Raw genomic sequence first — 24,048 nt, forward strand, 5'->3', positions numbered from 1 at the left:
CTACATTCCTGACTCACAGAATGCATTATTCTCCCTTTTCAAGAAAGGTGGAAGGAAGAATTGTTGCCTTTGAACTCTGGTGCTGGAGAAGACTCCTGTAAGTCCCTTGGACTGCAAGGTGATCAAACCGGTCAGTCCTAGAGGAGATCCACCCTGACTGCTCTTTAGAAGGCCAGATCCTGAAGTATGAAACTCAAATACTTTGGCCACCTAATGAGAAGGAAGGACTCACTGGAGGAGAGCCTAATGCTGGGAAAGATTGAGGGCAAAAGAAGAGGAGGATGGCAGAGAATGAGGTGGCTGGATGGAGTCACCAAAGCACTAGGCGTGAGCTTAAATAGACTCCTGAGGATGGTAGAGGACAGGAAGACCTGGAAGAATGTTGTGCATGGGGTCGCGATGGGTCAGACACAACTAACAACAATAATATTGTATGAATGGTATATAAATTAAACAAACCACATAACTGGCTATGTTCACTGGCCAAAATGAGTCTTAATCTGTAGACATACTTCAAACATGCCTGATCTGACATCCAGAAAGGTACCACCCAACTAAGTAATTGTCAGCCTTACCAGACTACACAGGAATCACAACCAGATTCTAAGTTGATTTTTAACAGAATCTAACAGACCAAAGGTGGGTCCTTTCTGAGCTTCTTGTCCCTCTGTTATCCAGCTTCCCACTCTGCTGTCTCTCAACTGACCGATTCCCTGGGAAGCATCTCTTCACTCTGTCTCCCAACGTCTTTCCCACAATAACAGTCTAACTTGGAAATACATTTCACCCAAATTTGGACAATAGAAATTAGCAGCCAAACCAATGAAGTTCTCAGGACAGTTACACCGTTTCAGAAACACTGCGATCCGTGGACGCAAAACAAATGTTCTTGAACCCTGATCACAATGAGACTTCCTTGTAGCTGAACATAAAAAGGAGAAAGGGGGGGGGGGTATAATGGTCTATACGTGTTTAGATAAACAATCCCAATATCTACTTTGCGTTTCTTTCAAAGTAAAACAAAAAAGAGAGAGAATGAATGTAATAGGTGGTAGAATTCAAGATCAGGTCGTACCTAAATTGTAACCACAGAGGGAGTGTGCTTGGAGTTTTCTTTGCAGTCAAAACTGTTAGTTCATATTACCTGATTCTCCAGCTAAAAGTCTACTATAGCTTGGCTGCTCGTTGCAGGGACAACAGCAAAAGTGTAGGAGGAATGTGAGAGCAAAGAGTAACCTGGCAAAACCTGTTAGAAAATGTTATGTAGCAGTTTCGTAATCCAATAGCCAATTTATATTCTTGCTATCTTTCATCTCAGTGCATGATGCCAAACATCAAAATTATGTTTCAAAAATACAATCTATTGCTAGCATTAATTCTACTTTTTTTTTTGTCTAGATGTTATGCATCCCTTTCTCCATTCTTGTTGTATATGCATCCTCCATTATTTACGGGCAAAAAACAATAGATGCAATTGTCACTGTAGCCTTCATATAATTGCTTCTTAATCCACCTCCTTCTCTTTGAACATGCTCTTGGCCATCACGTTCTCCTTTACTGCCTGTAAAAATTTTCGTCAGCTTCTTCTTTTCTTTAAAACATAGGTCCGCGGGCTTTTTTTTTTCTTAAATCTTTTCAGGAAGTTCCTGTTTTCACCCGTCCAGACGTTGAATCTCTGGACGGTTATCTACTTCTCTGGATTCTGTCCGAGCACGCATATAGTCACTCGCCTGCCGTGTGTTTGGCTCTCTGCTGGTGTTTCTCCTTTTTTTAACTTCTAAAAATAAATTCACTGCATAGGCTGCGGTTGCCAAAAGCCAAATATCTAAAAAGAGAAAGAGAACATTTGTTTGAGGAAATAGCAGGTAACAGTTAACAAAATACAAATTATGTGTGCTGCCTTTTGCTGTCTTTGACACTGGTGTCTTGTTTGAAGGACAAGTTATAATCCTTATCTCCACAGATAAAGCTTCATAAAATCTCCTGTGAACACACACCAGACAATAAGCCTACTGTCAGGCCTGCATTTATATTCCTTTTAGAATTTTGGCCTGCCACACTTTCTCTTATTTCATTATGCTGTTTCATTAGTATAGTCGATAGGAGGGGGGAATAGAAGGAGTAGGATTGTGGAATGTATTGTTTTTCATTCTTAACTAGAAGCCACGGTCATCCTTTGTCTCTGCACTTTCACACCTGACCGGAAGCAGCTGGGTGGAGACGCCAGCGTGGAAGAAGATTGGACTGTGGGTGTGGGGACAAGATCATAAACTTTTAACTGGGTGGGATTCTGATGTAACTTCCAGAGTTGGAATCCCACAGCATGATGCCAACATGTCTGCCTTATTAAATTGGAACTTTAAGCATAGTTTTGCCTTCGACTCTGATTTAATTCTGCATGGTATTTGGAATGCTGACACCGACACTTTCAATTGAGTGAATACTTAATTGTATGTTTTGGGGATTTTTTTTATCCTATTAGTGTCTTTAATATGAAATCAATAGGCACTAAAAATATAGCATCCACATATCCCAAATATTTTTAAGTAATGCTGCAGGAGAGCCATTTATCCATTCATGTGATTTTTTTTTAAATAAGCTCCGCTCCATTTTAAAAAAAAAACCCAATAACTTAAGTAACGTAAACATATGATGACACCGATTATTTCTTTCCCATTAAAATTTCATGTCCTCTAGGTTGGTTTTTTTTTTTAGATATAAGTCAAAAGGCAAAAATTGGGGAATTGTAACTCTGAAAGCAGCCTATTAGCTTACGCCCATGATGGCGAACCTATAGCACACATGCCCGAAGTGGCATCTGGAGGCCATGTCGCCTGGCACCTGCGGCGCCCCCCATTCCTCTTCCAGGTTTCTGGCATGCATGCACACGCAATGATCACCTGGCCTTTGCATGTGCGGCAGTGCCAGAAACTGGAAGAGATGGTCTTCTGTTTTCCAGCATGAGCATCCACGCTGGCCAGCTGATGGGCGTGTGTGCATGCGCACCAGTAACCAGAAGACTTGCTGGCCGGCGCGCGTGTATGCCCCGGAAACCGGAAGTTCATTTTCCGGTGCGCGCATGCCCCCTGGGCAGCTCCTTTTCCTGGTCGTGGCCCAGATGAGTGAGCATGCATATGCAAAGTGCTCCCTTTCCGCCACTCGGTGCCGAAAAGGTTTGCCATCACTGGCTTATATCATAACATTGCAAAATCCTTTGGCAAAACAGAACGACTCATTAACTAAAGCACCAATACACCATTTGCAAATCCAGGGCCCACATGAAGCTTTAACAGAGTGTTGGCTTGCAGTCCCTTCCCGAACCCCCTTCAAGGGTAGTTGCTGAATCATGATTTTTAATATATACCATAAAGGAGCAATTATTAAACATTATTAAATCACATGGAAAGTGATTACTAACTTTAAACAGTGTGGTATCTGGCATTATCACTCTAAGGCAAAGTGCATTGTAATGTTACACACACATCAGACCACAAACCCCTGATTTACTCAGAAAAAAAACTGAATTTCACTTGGTGGCAGTTAAAAAAGCTTTGTTATTAAGCTGTATGTTTAAAATAAAGCCAAATGAGATGGATCATTTATATATATCAATAACCTAAAGCAGTCATATATATCGGCATTGCCATTATGGTAATAGCCAACAGAAAGACAACTAATTTTGCTTCGTGAGGTTTTCGATGTTTTGACCTCAAACAAAATTGGTTGTTTAGGCTGAATGCTATATGAAAAGAGAGAGTCTGGTATTAAAATTGAAATTCTAACCAGCAATCAGTCAATCAGAACAGAACTATGGCAGGGACCTTGGAGGCCTTCTAGTCCTACCCCCTGGGTCAAACAGCATAAATTAATCTGGGTGGCAGTTTGCTATTGACAGTGGATTACAAATATTTAGGCACAAATCTTTCGTCTTTTCGACAAGAGAATGCAAAATAAATCAATGTTTTCTTACCAAGCTGCAATTTCTGCACCTTTTTGATGGTTTAAAGATGCAAGTACTATCGATGCAATGAAGAAGAAGAAAGTGCAGATTCCAGTATTGACTAAATCCTACAAAAACAAAATTATACAGATGTTGTATCTTAGAATATAAGAATAGAACGGAATATTCTTTATTGGCCAAGTGTGATTGGACGCACAAAGGAATTTGTCTCCGGTAACAAAGTAATATAAAGTCATATAAAAGTAATATAAAGTAATATAAACATAAGACACCGATAGGAGAAAGTAGTGGAACAGATGAGAAGAATACATGAGTATAGCTCTACTACAAGGGTAAATATCCTTAGATATAAGACAGTGCTGTAGGAATTAGGTGTTCAGCAGAGTGATGGCACAAAGCAAAAAAAAAAACCTGTTTTGGCATTCAATGCCCTATAGCAGAGTCCTGAGGGGAGCGGTCCAGGATGTGAGGCAGTGGTGGGTTTCAAAATTGTTCGAACCTACTCTGTGGTGTAGCCTCCTTTGTGGGAGTGGCTTGCCGCCCATGTGACCGGGTGGGAGTGGCTTGCCTCCCATGTGACCAGATATGAAGATGCCGACGACACTTGTCAGAACCACCTTAAATTACCTCACACACAGCACTGGCATGCATAAGAATATGATGTAAACTTGTTTTTTAAAAGGCATCTTTGGTTTGCGTTAAAACAACTTCAACACACGCAATGTTCTGATTGCACCACAAACGCAGTAGTCATCCTTACCTTTCACAGAGGCCCTGAGTTTTATAATATGAGCATGATAGTGTAGAATAATCATATCCAAGGACCAGTGGTGGGTTTCAAAAAAGTTTGGAACCTCTTCTGTAGGTGTGGCCTGCTTTCTGGGTCCACTGGTGGAACCTCTTCGGTAGATTTGACGAACTGGTTCTACCGAATAGGTGCAAACTGGTAGAACCCACCTCTGATGTGAGGGGTCTGTAGATATTTTCTCAGCCCTCTTTCTGACCCTTGCAGTAATACAAGTCCTCAATGGAAGGAAGGCTAGTGGCAATTGATTTTTCTGCAGTCTTAACTATCAATCGAAGTCTGACATACTGTCAATCCGTCATAACATCAACTGAGTGATGAGCAGGAAGGTTTGCATGCAATTAATTATGTCAAACTGCTCCACAGAAAAAATACACATTATACACCCGGTGAACAATTCCCGCATTATAGTCAAGAAAAAGAATTACTTAATAAAACAAGAGCAATTTCTTCTTTCCTTTATTCCAATACTACCAAACCCACGAAACATTCTTCCAGCCACAAGAATATTTTATAACTTAGCTACTGATATATAAATAGATTCCGAGCTTTGTCAAATCTAGAAAACTATCTGTAAGCCTGCCACATGTCTCTTACGGTATTACATGTTGCAGGATCTCTGTAAAATGCTAATTCTGTTTGTCTGGCATAGTTTTAGCATAAAGGAACATTTCTCTTATCTCCTGGAGAATCTTTTCAAGTATTCTTCAGTCCTAAAACAACAAATCATTCAGTAACTTCTGCAATTCAGTTTTACAGACTTCCTGTTTAGTAATGGCGCTCAAGTGAGTTTAAGCTCACTGAATTCCCAGATGTATAATTGGCATACTGTTATGCACATTTATTATAATTCTAAGGAATTGGAGCTAGTTCTTGTTAGAAGCTTGTTAGATGCTTTATAGGCTTACTAATACATTCGAAAAGAAAAGAAAAGGAGAGAGAGAGGGAGGGAGGGAGGGAGGGAGGGAGGGAGGGAGGGAGGGAGGGAGGGAGGGAGGGAGAAATGTAGATCATCCAGTTATCAGTTATCATAGATTTCACAGCTAATAGACAAACTCTTAGCTAATATATCTGATGTTCCAATAATGAAATAGTGGGGATTCATTGTGTACATTTATTACAGAAATATGCCAAGATGACTTTGTTTTTAGTCCATCTTCTCTTTTCTGACCTAGGCTTCCTGAGAAAGTATAAATCACAATCTTAGTCCCAAAACAGCTGTGAATTATGGTCATTCACAGCCCATAATGATTCACAAACAGTCTGTGAAGAGTTCGACAGATGTCTGCTTGAGTTGCCGCAGTCTTTCAGAGTAAGGTTGATAAGCACCTTGCCTTCTGGCAGCTCTGCGCATGCACACACTGGGAATAGGCTCACACAGTTCTTCCGCCTCGCTGATGTCAGATTCCAGAGCTCCAGAAGCAGCACGTAACTACCAGATGGCCGTGGCCCCCTCTCTGCCTCTGAAATAGACCCCTCGTCTGAGTCTTTCCCAGATTTCAATTTTAAGGGTTTGGGGGAAATAAAATCCAGAGTTTTCCAACCAGAACTGATTAGGATAGACAGATAGATAGATGATAGATGATAGATAGATAGATAGATAGATAGATAGATAGATAGATAGATAGATAGATAGATAGATAGATAGCATAGAACTAGAATGGGATAACTCACTGCCATCAACTCACCATGGCCAACCTGCCATGGGACAATTCAATAATTCTATTTAATTTTTTAAAATAATTTTCAAAAATTATTTTATTTTTTGTCATTCACATTTGCTTTTATCTATTTTGCATCCTTTCTTTAACGATTCTATCTCATCATTTCTTCGATATTGGTGTAACTCATCCTGCAGCGAGTTGTCTCAAGGCAAGTGGACCGCAGCAAGATGGCTGCAACGAGTTGGCCACAGTGAGTTGGCTAAGGCGAGTTGTCTTAGACCCACACAGAAGTTGTGTGTTAATTTGTCTGATAAAGCTTGTTGGGGGAGATCCAGCATACAATACACAGTCGCTCCTAAATGAGCTAATTTGAACATTCTTTTGCTTGCTATTTCAGATTATTGAGCAAGGACTATATTTGAAGTCTGTTTGGGACATATGTTAAGTTTCTTTATCTTCCATGTGCAGATTCTTTCCTGCAACGTCATTTGCTCAAAGTGTATAATAGCACTTCTGGCACAGTACTTTGCCTTCCTTTCTCAATCTTCTTTTTGATTGCCAATGTGCTTGTGTTTTAGTTATCATCTCTTTGATGCACTTTTATACCAAGCAGTTGCCAAGTTGTAAAGTCATAACATTAACTGGTCTTTCATAAATACACAAACGCCTAAATAGCTTAAGTTGCAGACCAATGGGTTCTTCTTTTTCTAAATGTGTGAAGAAAGAAAATGTCCTATCCTGATTTCATGCATAAAATGAAGTAAAGGGAAAATCTGAAAAACAAGCCATTTTCTCTTTCATGAACCCTGTAATTTGGAGATGTAAAGAAAAGGTATTTGGTTACCCTGTTTCTCACACAGACATACCACACAGAGATAGGAGAGAGAGAGACAGAGAACAGAGAGAAAGACGGAGAGACAGAGAGACAGAGCGACAGAGATGGTGAGACAGAGAAATACAGAAAGAGACAGAGAGAAACGAGACACAGAGAATACAGAGAGACAGAGAGACAGAGGGGGGGGGAGAGAGAGAGAGATCAGTATTTGCTATAAGGGCATTCATATAATTATCTCAATATTAATTATGCAGAGGATAGCAAAGGATAATAACCCAAAGGATAGCATTACTACAATTACTATTTTTTCAGGAGAAAAGGTCAGATGACAAAACTTGTAATTTGGGAGGAGAGAGATGGACTACGCTGATTGTGCAGTTCACAAATATTTTAAAACTCAACAGACTGCCTGTTTTTTTTGTATGCTAGGCAATTATGGGTCTTGTGTTTTTCTTAGAGGCAAGCCAAGAGCAAGCAGATTTAGCCAAAACCAGAGTATAATGGCCGAAGTTTCTACTTGGAACTATCCTTTATATTCTCCTACACAAAAGATATTTGAAATCCTACTGAGGGAGACGAAGGAGGATTCAGTAAATCAACTGTAGTAAAGAAGTTAGGTGTGGAAAATTGACGACTGCTGTCTTTCAACATCTTTTGCATTTGAGATGGCCTGTCCCAATCCATGAACCTCTAAGAACTGAAACAGGCAAGGAAGGCATCAGCATGGCTCAAAGCAGAGAGAACCACCCTGTAGCTAAATAGCAGGTGCCTTCCAGTCTCAAGGCTGGGAAAAGAACAGCCAAAAAGCAGAGATTAGGTAGATAGATGATAGATAGATAGATAGATAGATAGATAGATAGATAGATAGATAGATGGATGGATGGATGGATGGATGGATGGATGGATGGATGGATGGATGGATGGATAGGATAGAGAGAAAGAGAGACAGAGGGAGATGAGACAGACAGACAGACAGATGATAGGTAGGTAGGTAGGTAGGTAGGTAGGTAGGTAGGTAGGTAGGTAGGTAGGTAGGTAGGTAGGTAGATAGATAGATAGATAGATAGATTAGATAGATAGATAGATAGATAGATAGATAGATAGATAGATAGATACTGTGGATACTGTGGATACTGTGGATGGATGGATAGATGGATGGATGGATGGATGGGTGGATGGACGGACGGACGGACGGACGGAATGAGTGGTGCGGTGGCCTAGGGTGGAGCTCTCGCCTCACAATCAGGAGTCTGTGAGTTCAATTCTAGGTAGAGGCAGATATTTCTCTTTCTGGACACAAAGAGAATATATGTGCTGAACAAAACTCCACATTGGTGACAGGAAAGGCATCTGGCCATGAAAATTTTCTGCTAGCTCCATTCAGTTGCCCAGACTCTACCAGCAAGGGATTATGAGGTTGTTAAATGAAGATGATGGTAGATGGATGGATTTTAGAATGCTCTAAAATATGAGTGCAGCCCCTCCAAAATCAAATTACTTCAAAGAAAAAAAAATGTACCTCTTGGCTTGCAGCCAGTTTACTTTTATTCCAGCTTTATATCCATCTTTCATACCGTCCATTTTTCAGGACTATACCAGCCTGACTCTTACCAAACCAATGCTCTCGTTCTCAGACCTCTCAAAATTAATTCACTGCAACCGTGGTATTAATTTAAAGTCATAAGCAGGGATATGACTTCTCTTATGCTATGAGTCACAGTGGCGCAGTGGTTAGAGTGCAGTACTGCAGGCTACTTCTGCTGACTGCCGGCTACCTTCAATTTGGCAGTTCGAATCTCACCAGGTTCAAGGTTGACTCAGCCTTCCATCCTTCCGAGATGGGTCAAATGAGGGCCCAGATTGTTGGGGGCAAGAGGCTGACTCTGTAAACCGCTTAGAGAGGGCTGTAAAAGCACTGTGAAGCGGTTTACAAGTCTAAGTGCTATTGCTATTGCTTATCCCTTTCTGTTTCAGAAAAACTTGCGGATACCCCCATAATCACTCGATCAGGCCTTTTAGTTTTTCCTGAGCCACATTTAAACCGTAAGGCTTCGAAGAGAGGTAAGCATAAATAAGAATATTTGTAGCTCAGGGCTGAACGAGGGGTCCTCGGTGTTCTTTGAGTTGGTTGTTTCCTTGCAGACATTCATTACCCAAACTAGGAAACATCATCAGTACTACCCTGTTTCCCTGGGGGGAAAAAGACCTCCCTGGATGATAAGCCCAATCAGGCTTTTGATCACATGTGCTAAAATAAGCCCTCCCCCAAATATTTAAATGCATGCACAGCCGGTCCCCGCCATTTCCTGGAAGGAGGGGGAAGGGGGCGGGAACATGCCCCACCTGCCTCATAGGCACCTGCCATCCATGCAGAATGGTCTCATCGTAGCTACTGCACTCCTTCTCTTAGTGGCCCAATGACGCTAGGGCTGGCAAGAGTGTGCCAGAAACATAGGCAGAACTTCCAGCTCTGTCTGGATCAGCTGATCCGTGTGCCAAGGTTAAGGGGCCTCCTGCACCTCACAATAACAAGACCTCCCTGAAAATAAGGCCAAGCGCTGATTTCTGGGGTCAAAAGAAAATAAGACCTTGTCTTATTTTCAGGGAAACACAGTAGTAAGTGCTTGTAAGTCCCACTCCTTACAATTATGAAGATTCCTCAAAACAAGCATCAGGTTATGATTTTCAGAGCACACAGTTTGCACCAAATATCAAATTGCCGCAATCATGAAAAGTATTTTTTTTGGGGGGGGGGTGAAACAGGACATTTTTCCACCCTTTTTGACTACCCCTGCTAAGACGAGCGCGGTAACATTTAGCCAAATCTCTGCTTGTCGGAATCTTGGGGAGTGCAGCATTCGTTCATCACTTCCAATTTGAAACAGATCCGTTCTAACTCATCACAAGACAGAGAAGAGGAGAACTCTAAACCAATTGCAATTAGATTAAATATTTGGGGTATTTGCAACAGATTAAAACGAGGGATTTAGGAGTGAATACAAACTCATCACAAAAACGCTTTCAGATGGCCATTACATTCCTTGATATTATTTGCATACATTCTTGCACTGTGGAACTATATTTGTTAAGCAGCACACAGGAATTCCACTGTTGGTTTTTTTAACCCATTATCAGGGGGGAAACTATCAGCGATCGTCTGAAAAATGACTTGTCTGCTTATTTCCTCAATAACTCTTAGCGCTTTCCAGCATACCACAACTGAGTCATTGGCATACTTACCTTCTAGAAGCTACTTTTAAATAAATAATTAAAAGGCATATAATTCGCAATATGACACAGAAGGACTGCTGTCAAAAATAGTATTCCATGTTTCTTTCCTGAAATATATGTGTATCAAAAACTCCAAATGCAAATGACTACAATGTGGGCATTAGTGATCACCCCCATTGAACACTTCATGGCTACATAAATTATGCAAATACATATTTTTTTCGTTTTTTGGGAGTTCTCGGCACAGCTGCAACACTGGGGGTGCCATTTATTCTACAGTGGAGGGAAAAACATTTACTGGCGTAAAGGTAAAGGTTCCTCTCACACATATGTGTTCCCAACTCTAGGGGGCGATGCTCATCTCCATTTCAGAGCCGAAGAGTCAGCTCTGTCCGAAGACATCTCTGTGGTCATGTGGCCGGCATGACTAAACTCCGAAGGCGCATGGAACGCTGTTACCTTCCCACCAAAGGGTGGTCCCTATTTTTCTACTTGCATTTTTTATGTGCTTTCAAACTGCTAGGTTGGCAGAAGCTGGGAAAAGTAACGAGAGCTCACTCTGTTACCCGGCACTAGGGATTTGAACCCTGAACTGCCAGCTTTCTGATCGACAAGCTCAGCATATTAGCCACCGCATTCCTTTTACTGGCTTACCAGTCAATAAAAATGTGCAGTGTCTAGCATATTGCTCTTATAATATCTAAATTCCTGCACTGAAGCAATCAGAGCTTAAAATCTAAACGTCATATGTTTACTCAGTTATTTTTGTAAAGGATGGGATGAGAACTTACTGTAGTGTTCCAGTTGATCTGTGGTATTCTTGAGTGGAGATTTAGGCTGAACATAAGCAATAGAACTCCAGTCACTACCAATGCGCTACAGCTGACAAATTCAAAAAAGTAAAGTCCTTCACAAGGAGAACATTGGTTGATCGTCTCTATGCAGATGAAGGAAATCAAAGCCAAAACCTAAGATGTGAAAAACAGGAAAACAATATTGTAATATTCTGAATATACAGTCACCAATAATCCTAAAGCAATCATCGGGAAGTGGATACTTAACAATGTGCTGTACCCAGTAAAATTCATGATATAAACCAAATATGGCAACTTTAAGACTTGCCGACTTCAACTCCCCACCCAGGGCTGGCTGGGGAATTCTGGAGTTGAAATCCATAAGTCTTAAAATTGCCAACTTTGGACACCCCTGATATAAAGAATTCAACACAAGTTACACCAAAGCTAGTTTGTTTCTTCAGTACAGCAATCTGAGACGCATTCATCTAGAATTTACTTGATAAAAGACTGTATGTATTGGAGATCTATTAAAAGCCACTACTGGGGAGCTATGAACGCTTCCAAATATAATCAATCCAAAGAACCTGAACTAATAATTATATTAGTGAAATGTGTTTTCTTACAGGAGTTCCCATACACCAGGAGTGTCAAATTCAAGGCCCGGGGACTGGATCTGGCTCGCGAGTGCTTAGAACTGACCCGCGGGGCTGCCCTGGAAACAGCAAAGGACTGGTCCACGGTGCTTCTGCCAGCAAAAACAGAGCTCGGGAGGGCCATGTGGAGGTTGCAGGAGGCTGTCCCAGCCAAAAACGGAGCTCAGAAGCCCATTTTTGCTGGCAGAGTACTTGGGCCAACGACTGACATCAAGCTGGCCACGCCTACACTGGCCATACCAACCTCAGCCCCCCAAGGTCAAACACAACCCTGATGCGTCCCTCAATGAAATCATTTATGAAATTTGAGGATGTAGAATCATAATATCCTTTTGTGACTCTGTATTTATCCATTGCTTCTATTTTATTAGTATTATTATGTGGTTAATCTTTGGTGAGATTCACAGCCTTTGGGGTTGGTTGGTAGCTCAGCAGCTCGAGTCCTAAGCATTATTATTATTATACAATTGTATCACAGCGGCCAGTTGTTTCGCCGGATTTGGCATTGGTTACTAGTCGGGCCCACCCAGGGCCTAGGATGTCGTAATGTATTTTCGTAATATGCGTGCAGATCCAAGCAGTGCGGCTTTTTGCATTTGACTGATGGTGATTTTGTCAATTTTAACTGTTTTAAATGTAATTCCAGTGCTTTTGGAATAGCACACAGTGTGCCAATTACCACTGGAATTACCACTGCTGGTTTGTTGCCATAGTCGTTGAATTTCAATTTTTAAGTCCTGGTAATTTGCTATTTTTTCATGTTCCTTCTCGGCGACCCTGCTATCACCAGGTATTGCGATGTCTATGATTGTGACCTATATTTTCTCAACCAGGTGATGTCTGGTGTTATGCGCCAGTATTTTTGTCGGTTTATATACGGAAATCCCACAAGATCTGACCATCTGATTTTCGGTGATTTTTCAGGCTGATGTTCCCACCATGTTGTTGCTGTTTTAATATTATAATTTTTGCACAATTCCAATGGATCATTTGTGCTACTGGAATTGTGCCGCAATTTATAATCAGTCTGCGCGATTTTTTTTACAGCAGCTGAGTATGTGATCAACCAGTTTCATCAGCTTCTTTGCAAAGTCTGCATTATTATATTATTATATTATTATTATTATATATTATTATTCATAGAAAACTTATGGAGGAAGAATTCCCTCAAGTTGGAAGTTCCTCAGTATTCTCTCTGATTTAAAAGATGGATGGGGCAGCCTCTCACTTGGCTGCAAAAATAAGTTATAATCTGATTTTCATACTACAAGTATAATGGAAATCCTTCTGAGTCATCCCTAAACCTTTGTCATCAAGGTTCCCTTTAGTATAATATTAATAAATGTACTTCCTCTAAAAACACCAAAATGAACATGAATGGCTAATACAACGAAACTCTGAAAAGGTGGGTTTATAGTAACAGGGTAGAATAATGTTTTCTTCACACCTCTTCTGGATTCCACCTACATTTCCCCAAAAGAGGGACAAATCACAGTTTGATTCAAATCCCAGTACCTAAAAAGTTTTCCATTCTTGTTTTCAAACCTATATAACCTCGTTTGCTTTCATGCTGCTTTGCTGCAGGAAGCAAAACTTGGCATGAATTCACCAACTCACAGTCAAGAACCACTGGACTTTTTCTGACTCAAATAATCTTCCAATGTAAAAAAGATACCATCATATTTTCAGGGACTTTCTAAAGGCCAGCAACATTGACACCAATCCAACCTCTATCCCATTTTACCCTGTTCATACTAATTTTCTTTTTTTTTAAATAAAGTTTTTAATTGAACACAATTAAAACATTGGACACAGTAGCCGTCCTGGCAAAGTCCTTGCCATACATACTAAGATATAAAGTACACATTATAACCACCATGCTTATTTACATTTGGTCTATTCAGTGTTTACAAATATAAAAATATCGTAATTCCAACCGTGTTGCTTTGTTTTTATTTTATACATTGTCACTGTTATAGTTTCATACTAATTCTAATCTCCATTCCATAAATCTTAAATCATTGTTCAGTGTGGGGTCTTTCCTTTTTTGTCCCAACCATCGATTACAAATTGTCCCCAGATCTTATAATATTCTGATTCGTCTTTATTCTTCAATTCCCACATCAATTTATCCATTTCAGCACAAGTCAGAATTTTCCTGCAGGCTAATTCTCAAGGCACCTGTCTCATGCAAAGAAAGGGACCGATTTCTGTAACATCCCAGGCATGTTGCAAACGAAACTGGTGGTACAAAAAAAAAAATATGTGGCATTGGTTACAAATTTCCCCCAAACTGTTTTAGCTCTTCAAGAGCCAATGAGTTCTTTTACAACTGAGCAGGATCAAAGAACAGCAGCCAAGAGAAGGAGAGGAGGGAGGAAGAGAGAAAGAGAAGGAGAGAGGGTAGGAAGGAAAAGAAAGAGGGTAGGAGTAGGGGAGAGGTAAGGGAAGGAAGAAGGGGAAGGAGAGGAGGAAGGGAGGAAGTAGAGAAGGAAGGGAGGGAGGAAAAGAAAAGAAAGAGAAAATAAGGTGGTGTTACAACAGGTGCTAGGGATGGTAAACAAAGCAATCCAAACTATACCTTATAACCTTTTAAATGGAATAACAGCAGTATAAGAATGGCAAAGAAAAGAATAACTATGTGAATGTATACCTATAATTGTATGTAAGAGAATAAATGACAGTAAGAATATAAAGCACAATAGAGGTAAACAATATATGGTTATAAATAGCTAAGTATAAATAAGTATAGAATTGTACATAAAAATGGATAACGAATAAGGAGATTATGAAGGCAAGATAGAAATGTATAGAAGGGAAAACTGCAAAGAAATCGATATGGAACTGCTGTATGATATACGATGGAACTTATTGTTCCCATGTTGTTTAAGTCATGTGTCGTTTCTGTTGATGTGTTTATGTGCTTAAAATAAAAATTTATATTAAAAAAAAAAGAACAGCAGCCAAAAGAGCTTCTCCCAAATATTTTGTCCCGTTGTAAAGGACACAGGAATTTTTTGTTGCCGTTTTGGGATTGGCCCCGCACAGCACCAAAACAAGTAAGAAAGAAAATGAATTGAGGCAGAACCAGATTCACTTTGGCAAATCATCTTCACTAAGTATTACTGTCAACATCTGAGAAAAAATGAAGAGAATGCACTGAAGTTTAAATTTAACCTCAGCTGAAGTTTCACAAGGAAAAAGAATGCTATCATTACATTTTCTCTACTTAGCTGGCTGCATTTTATCGGTTGTTAGATTGGGCAATAAAATCACTTTTTAAAAAAGAAATCTTCATCCTGACGGCTTTTTTTTAAAGTCTTCCTGTTTATCTGAAGGGGGCCCATAAAAAGACTTATTGTGTGTGGTTCAACAACATAATTAATTACTCATGATTGTGAAAAATCACCAGATAATGTAATTCCCCCCCCCCCACTTAAGAATATTCAGGATCTTGGGGCAAAAACTTTTAACAGGAGTTACTTTATCTTGTAATATGCTAAAGCTGATAATACATCCTAATCAGTGACGTGTGGTGAGGTTTATGGCTGGTGAGGCAGTCTTCTCCCCCGACATCCCACTGTCTACAGCGCTTTCTTTCTTTCGCCCACCTGAGCTCTGACAGGTGGGCGAAAGAAAGCGGCAGGCCGCCAGCCTCGGTTTCTTTTGCCCGCCTCTATGTCTGCAGCGGGACTCAGGAGGGCTGCCGTCTCTGGACAAAAGAAAGAAAGTGACAGCCCACCAGCCCGCCTGAACTTCCCGCCTCTGGGCAAAGAAAGCGGCAGCCCGCCAGCAGAGGTAGGCAAAAGACCCGCCTCTGCTGGTGGGCTGCCGTGGACACAGAGAAAGAAAGCTGGCGGGCTGCCACTCCCTACCTCTCCTACCCCTTTCCCTCTCTTCACTCTCAAACAAACTCTCTCTCAAATTGAGAGAGTTTGTTGAGTGAAGAAAACAAACACACGCACGCACACACACACACACAAATTACTTACAATTACTTACAAATTACATTAATTTTGAATTCCTCCCCCTCCCTCAGATCCAAATACCTTTTCCAGCTGTTTCACAGAGGATTTCAACTCTGCTCTTGCTGCCATCATGAAAATGTAAAAATGTAAAGGAAAAAGGCAAGAGCTGCTGAGGTCAGGCTGGGCTAGCTGCTGCCAGAGTCCCCCAATGGATGACTCTGCTTAACTGTTTTAAAAACCTCTAATAAAAACGCCCTCTACAGGAGGAGAAAAGAGAACCAAGTGCTTCATCTACATAGGAATTTTTCGGCTTTAACCCTGCTTAACTGCTTAAGTGATCATAAAGATAGACTAAATGAGGCACATGGTTCTCCCACCTCCTCCTGTAGAGGCACTTTTTAGAGGCGTTTTTAAACATTAAGCGCTAAGCAGAGTCATCCACTGTGACTCTGGCAGCAACTAGCTCAGCCTTTTCCTTTTCCATTTCCTTTTCGTTTCATGATGACAGTGGTGAGGCTCTGCCTCCCCTGCCTGCACGTCACTGATCCTAATAGAGGATGGATAAAATGGCCTTTGGAATACCCCAAACCTAGAAGGTCAGATGCTGAGCTTTTCGACTGGAAGGTTGGCAATCGAAAGCCAGGCAGTGTGTGACAGGGGAGCTTCGTTCTTGCTGCCCACCTAGCAGTTCTAAAGCATGCAAATGAGAGTAGATAAATAGGTACCACTTCGGTGGGAAGGTAACAGCATTCTGTAATGTCTTGCGATAGAGTCATGCCGGCCACATGACCACATAAACGTCTTCGGACAACACTGGCTCCCTCAGCTAAAAAACAGATGAGTACTGCCCCTAGAGTCAAACACAACTGGACAGAAGAAACCATTACCTTTATATATATCTTAACATCAAATATCTCTTTTGTACTCAGGTTTCGAGGTATTATTCTGATTTAACTTGACTAGCACAAAGTGGGCCTCAACTCCCTAACCTACTAGGTGTTTGATCTGCAGAAGTAGAAGCTTATTAGGTAAAGATTTGTCACTTCCCACTTTCCTCACGTTGTCTTTGGCTTAGTTGGGGAGATACTGCCATCCCATGGACTAATAACCCTCAACAGCCTACCTGTCCTACCTGTCTCTAAGGGATAGGTCTGTCAATATTCACCTCTCATCCCACTCTATCCAGATCAGTCAAAGAAAGGAGAACTGACAGTTATTTTTCTCAACCACCATGATTGGGAAAACAAAGCCAGGAGACTCCACCAATCACACCCCAGAAGGCCCAATTCTGAAACTTTCAGGATATTCACCAGCCTTGTGGTGTTATGTAACGCTAGAAAAACTTTACTGCCAGCTCAAGGATTGGTGGGTTGGTCTGGCTGTGCTCAGAGACATTGAAACAGGACTGGAACCCTCTAAGTATTCTGAACCTCAATTCCCGCCAACTTTGACAGCAGTGGCAAGAAATGGTGACGGTTTTATTAGAAACATCTGGAGGATGTGGTTAGGTTGTGTATTCCCAGTCCAAGCACAACAAGCACCTTCCTTGCAACAGAAGGGGAATGGGAAGCTCACTAGTCATAACGCTGGTGTGGTTAATGATATGGTGCTGGACTATGACCAAGGAGCTTATGACCCAAGTCCACCACTGTCACAGAAACCTCACTGGGTGCCGGGGGGACAAGCCCAACCTACCTCACAATGTTCTTAGGGAATAAAAATACAGAATAACAGAGTTGGAAAAAACAGAACAGAATAATAGCATTGGAAGGGAACTTGGAGATCTTCTAGTCCAACTGCCTAAAACTGCCGGTGTCATCTGTATGATTCTTTCTACATTAACATTTTATGTAATTTTATTGCATTACACGTCTCCTTTATAGTTTTGTTAATAAATACAGGTTTGGGTGTTTTTCCTCGTAGTGTTCCTAAAGGCCATAAAAAAGGTTTGATTTGAGTTGATACAAGCTCTAATAAATAGTATTTTTAAGTTGTGTTTTAGCTTATGAGAAAGGTCTTCTGCAGTCACGACATAATCCTAAGTCTGAAATCAGGCTCGTCGGATGCTACATCTTTTCTATCCTGCTCTACAGAGTAGAGAGTTGGTCTCTGACATCAAACCACTTGAAAAAAACTAGAAGCATTGGAAATGTGGATTTACAGATGGCTGTTACGTATAAGCTGGGTGGACCAAATCAGAAATGAGGAGGTGATAAGCCGCCTGGGGGAAGCCAAGGGAAATCATCAAGCCATTAAAAAGTGAAAGTTAGAATATTTCACCCAGAAAAATACGGCAGTCCTTCACTTAATCCTCCAGGGGAAAGATTGAAGGCAAATGAGGTCTAGACCAGTGTTTCTCAACCTTGGCAACTTGAAGATGTCCGGACTTCAACTCCCAGAATTCCCAGCCAGCGAATGTTGGCTGGGGAAGTCTGGGAGTTAATTCCGACATCTTCAAGTTGCCAAGGTTGAGAAACACTGGTCTAGACAGAAGAAGAACACCATGGCTTCAAAATCTAAGGGACTAGTTTAGGCAAAACTCAGCAGCACCGTTTCATGCGGCTGTTGACAAAATAGAATGGCCAACATGATTGCCAACTTCTGATGACAGATTATGGCACAAAAAGAAGAAGTTTTAGCTTAGTATCCAATTAATTAGACTAAAGAAAAAAGCAAGTCTCATTTTAAAGTAACAGTTTTCATTTCAAACAGTGTTTACTTGAGATTTGTTAAGTGTCTATCTGTTATTCAATTATCAGAATGCAAGAATTTTAGTAAAGGACTAATCAGGAGCATAGTATAATCCAGTGTTTCTCAACCTTGGAGACTTTAAGTCCTGTGGACTTCAACTCCCAGATACCCCAACTGTGCCAGCTGTGCTGGCTGGGGGATTCTGGGAGTTGAAGTCCACAGGACTTAAAGTCGCCGAAGATTGAGAAACACTGGTATAACCTAAAAGGAATCCACTACAAAAGAATGTTACCAAATCAAATTTAAAAATATGCACAATATCAGGAATTTCAACTTTTCAATCTGATATCTCTCTCTTAGATGCCATCTTTAAAAGACAAACAATCTAGACGTAGTGGAAAAATAGGAATATATAAAAAAATAAAACTGCTAGCCACAACACTAGGAATATAGCGTTCTTCCAACACAAATATTGGACAGATTTCATGTTTCAATTAAAACGTTTCATCGTTTAAAAAGCACATATTAATTCCCTCCCAAAAAAAGTATAAACATAGGCCAGATAGAAATTTCATAAAATTAGAAGAATTGTTTTCTAAAAAACAAATTTAATATTATCCTTGTATATTCGTTAAGTATGACAGAAGTTCAAATGAAATGAATTTTATTTATTTATTTATATTGTTTATTTGTAAAATTTATTGGCCATCTTACCACAAAGTAACTCTGGGCAGCTTAGAATCATAAACAATGCATTATATCTCACATGTGCTTTTCAAATAATGTATGGTACATACTGTATACTATTCTCTTCTAAAAAAAGCAATAGAAGAATTAGAGACTTCACACTCTCCTAGGTTCAAAAATCATATTTAAATAAGGAAAACGGTGTGAGAAAAATATTATTTTACAGAATGTCTATCTACCATTACTCCATTCCGCAGACACTGGAGGTAAACAATAGAACAAAAAAATACAATCAAAATAAACAGCAACTAAATACAATAAAATTTCTATCCAAAATCATCATGGAATCCATCCAATTTTGTCCCAAGACTTGATGGAAAATAAAACCGCTTGAATATACTTGAGAAAAGCCATGATTTTCTTATTTTTAACCGAGTTGGATGACTTATGTAAATTGTGAATTGTTATCCTGTTTCCCAGAAAATAAGACCTCCTGGATAATAAGCCCAATCGGGCTTTTGAGTGCATGCGCTAAAATAAACCCTCCCCAAAAATATTGCAACACAGCAGCAGCCATGAGGTAACCACGCTCGCCGGCTCCTGCACCTCAAAAATAATAAGACCTCCTCAAAGTAAAGCCAAACACTTATTTTGATGGTCAAAAGAAAATAAGACCATGTCTTATCTTTGGGGAAATGTGGTACATCTATCATTGGTTTTGCCTTTAAACTCTTTTTAAAACTTTTTACCGTACTATTTGATTTGTTTTTTTAGCAAAGTATTCTGACTTTTGAGGAATACACATTTATCTTTCTCTCTTTGTCACACTGCTGCAAAACAGTGAAATCAAAGGCAATTTTTCCCTCAGAGGTTTCTCAGAGTAATTAATTCTGCTTAGCTGTAAACATGTCCTAAGGGGATTATAGGACAATGTGTCATAATTTGAAGATTCGAGAGTTCGTAATTACATAGCTACCAATCTAGGGAAGCATCGCATCTCAAAAGTCAAAAGCAATAAATAATACCAAGCTCAGCTGTTGACTGCACAGCATCAATTAAGAACAAAGAAATTAAGGGCAATTAAATAGGTTAGAAAAATGTGCAGCAAGAAGAGAAGAGTGACTGCAAGAGAAGCCAGAGGCCCATTAAAGAAAAAAAAAAGTTAAATATAGAATCTCACTTAGGAAATGAGAAAGAAAAGAGCACTGAAACTTGCCAAATTGCATATAAAAGACTCTTTCCAGAAAGAGTTTTTTTTAGCATGTACTTTATTTACAGAAATCTCACAATCGAGCCAGATAACATCAGCATATTTTAGTTATCCTCTCATCTTTTATCTCTCTTTCATTCTTTTGTTTCTCTTAATGGGAATAGTCCACTGTCAGAAAACCCAAAATAAAAGCACAATTCTGCCAATATAGGAGTCCTCAATGTCATGATCACAATTGGGACTGAAACGTCCATTGCTAAATGATGCAATCATTAAGCAAGCTACCAGGTGACTGGGCCTAATTTTGCAAACTTTTTTTGTCAATAGTTCAGAAAATTATAGGGTTGTTAAGCAAAACAAGATTTAATTTTGCTTTTTGGGATGCCAGCTGTTCTGATCCAGCTCCCTAAATACAACAAACCCTCTGAAGTGAACTCAAAGATTCCTTTATTAGGAATGCTGGCAGCCTCGGCAATAAGTTTTTCTCTCTCCGCAGGCTAACGAATCCATCCGGCAGAGAGATGAGTAGTTGTCTTCCACATCTATTCATCTCCACTCCCTGCCTTTTATCTCCAGAGCTAGGGTGAGGCCTTGCTAGCAGCGGTGGCTCTTCTGTCCCAAGGACCGGCCTGCGGATTTCCACTGCTCTCCTCTCCTCTGCCTTCTGCACATCGCGCATCAGGCACTGGACCCAGCTGTTCCTCCTCTTCCTCATAAGCCACCTCCAGACCTGAGGGCTGTTGACTCTCCATCTAAGGACTAACGGAGAGCCCAGGCTACATCTTCATCTCTCTCTCTCTCTGACAGCTCCATTCCCTCTTCCTTCTCAGAACTCCCAGGTTGCCTTGATGCTGACCCTGATTCCCACGCCTGCTCCTCCTCTGATTCGGCTGTTGGAGGGCCGGCACACCACCAGCTGGGAAGGTTGCAAACGGCAATCACCTGACCCCTGGACAGTGCAACTGTTGTAAATGCAAGCCGGTTGTACCTAGATCGCAATCCTGCGACCACAGACACTACAATGGTCCTAAGTACGAGGATCAATCAATTGTTAAGTCACTTTTTTCAGTGCTGTCATAACTTCAAACATTGCTAAATATATGGTCGAAAGTCAAGGAGTACCTGTCTACGCTTACAATGGATGGGGCTGAGGGAGGAGGAAGACCCACACTCATCATTCTTCTCCAAGAAGCACGGAATGATGTGATTATGTGTGTAGATGTTTCACACATTTAAGCTAGCTTCTTATATTTAAAAATACTGCCATTATGAATTCTTTCCTGTGCCTTTTCTCTCACTACCTTTTCAGCTTACTGATGGATGGAAGCTAATCAAGAAGAGGGACGATCTACCGTGTTTCCCGGAAAATAAGACAGGGTCTTATTGTCTATGGACCCCCGAAATAAGCATTTGGCCTTATTTTTGGGGAGGTCTTATTATTTTTGAGGTGCAGGAGACGGTGAGCATGGTCACCTCATGGCTGCTGCTGTGTTGCAATATTTTCAGGGCGGGCTTATTTTCAGGGAGGGGCTTATTTTAGCGCATGCACTCAAAAACCTGATTGGGCTTATTATCCAGGGAGATCTTGTTTTCTGGGAAACAGGGTAGAAGAGGGTAAGGAGAAACTTCCTGACAGTTAGAACAATTTATCAGTAGAATAAATTTTCTCCAGAAGTTGTGGGTGCTCAAAAACTGGAAGTTTTGAAGAAGAAATTGGATAGCCATTTGTCTGAAAGGGTATAGGGTTGACTGCCTCAGCAAGGGGTTGGACTAGAAGACCTCCAAAGTCCCTTCCAACTCCATTATTATGGATACAAAACTGGGGGGGAAATTCCTCCATGTGTAAAAAGGTGGGCAATCTAATTGTGAAGTTGTGTTCTTCACTGAAATAATGTTCTTTCGTAAACATATGGCGACACTGAATTTGAAGAGGAAAAGATTTTCAAAGCAGAACCAAATGTGTATGGACTACACCTTTTTTAATGTAATAGTTTACATTGCACCGGCCCCAAAATTCAGTGGATGAATGAGGAAAGAGACAGAAAATCAGCAGGGGATAAAAATCAAAGAACACCTTGTGATGATCCACCCACTGATATACATGTGTGTAGCATTGCCATACGATGCTTAATTGGAACAAATTATGTAAGAATTTCATAAGCAACTCCCCAAAATAGAAAAGCAAAAACAAAACAAAAAATATGGGAAAAAATATATGCCTTCAAATACAAAGACACTATCTAATGTGAAGACACTTCGAGCAGAACACTTAAAACTTCAGGTACAAATACTCGGAGAAAGGTAAAATAAATTTTAGCAGTGGAATTTACAGGAGATGCAACAAAGGCTGTAAAAAGAAACGAATAATAACTTTAATTTCTCTGGGCGTCTGTCTGCGGAAGATAAACTCTTAGGGACATACAAAGTGGTTTGAACTGTCATTCTCTTCCTGCCAAATAAATAGTTTAGGACATAGCAAAGAAATATTTACAATTCTTTTTATGACCTATGTTTATCTTGTTACTAATTCTAGTTATTTTTCTTTTCTGTAGCTTTCACATCACAGCATTCTCTGAATATTGGTCAAAATGTACACCTTTTTTTAATTTGTAAAAAAAAATCTCTATCTTGCCTCTTGGGAAGATAATCTTGTATTACTCCACAGTATAGGCAATCATTTCAGGAGTTTATTATAAAATAAACAGCCATCAAACAAGGTTTTCAAAAGCAACCATCCTCTGTCTCATCCTGATACAAAGCTCCTCCATATTATGAAGTCTGTGCTAAAAAGAGTTTTCACTTTACACAAAAAAAGTACCCTATACCAAAAACACAAGAACTGTTCCAAGACGTTTGAAGATGCTGAAGAAGCTTCTTCGATAAGAAGCAAAACATCTTCAAAGAAAAAACAAGAAAGGGCTGTTCACTCCCGAAAAAGCACCTTTGGGGCACCCATCACCTGGATGACAGAGAATCTCCCTAGATATTCCAAAGAAGGAATGTGTCCTTTCACCGCAAAGAATTCTAGAAGGACAAACTTGGTTGAACAATAATTTAATCAGAGAGCCTCTAGAACCAAACTCAGTTCCCATGGATAATAAATAACTAAATTCTAAGCATTTTAGGTAGGTTGGGCATCAAAATCAACACCCTCTCTAGCTCAGTGACAGACAGACAGCCATAGCAACTTTTTAAACACCAGTGTGATTAATCTTTTAAATAATCAACCCGATAATCAACTTATATCCTTACCAACCGTTGAGTTGAACTAAAAAAGCAAATGAGAAATGAAGGTGACTGTCTTACATTACTGTACAAATACAGGGACCAGATGAACAACACTGTGTAAACAGAATGTATGCAAAGGTGGGTGGAGCTGGGCGTAGAGGCAAAACCATCTATTGAAAAGTAGCATTAATATTCTGCCATTTCTTGCCTCAGTTATTCAACGGTTTCAACTAACACTTCTACAACCCCTGAAAGAATTTCAGATATCCATGCTATGCTAAGCCACCTTCACATATTTTTAATTTACAAAAATGTATA

The 24,048-nt window shown here is 40.3% G+C and overlaps 1 protein-coding gene across 1 annotated transcript in view; it reads right to left on the bottom strand.

The window, feature by feature from the left end:
• Nucleotides 1-1,016: 1,016 nt before the first annotated feature.
• CMTM4 (CKLF like MARVEL transmembrane domain containing 4) overlaps nucleotides 1,017-24,048 on the bottom strand; it is a 32,184-nt gene continuing 9,152 nt past the window's right edge. The window contains exons 2-5 of the mRNA XM_032231113.1: nucleotides 11,288-11,464; nucleotides 3,971-4,068; nucleotides 3,645-3,739; nucleotides 1,017-1,825 (exon numbers count right to left, since the gene is read on the bottom strand). Coding sequence (XP_032087004.1) covers nucleotides 1,653-1,825; nucleotides 3,645-3,739; nucleotides 3,971-4,068; nucleotides 11,288-11,464 — 543 coding nt within the window. The 3' untranslated portion in view covers nucleotides 1,017-1,652. The remainder of the gene's footprint in view (nucleotides 1,826-3,644; nucleotides 3,740-3,970; nucleotides 4,069-11,287; nucleotides 11,465-24,048) is intronic.

This window comes from Thamnophis elegans, chromosome 14 (assembly GCF_009769535.1).
Source record: "Thamnophis elegans isolate rThaEle1 chromosome 14, rThaEle1.pri, whole genome shotgun sequence".
NCBI classification, from domain to species: Eukaryota; Metazoa; Chordata; class Lepidosauria; order Squamata; family Colubridae; genus Thamnophis; species Thamnophis elegans.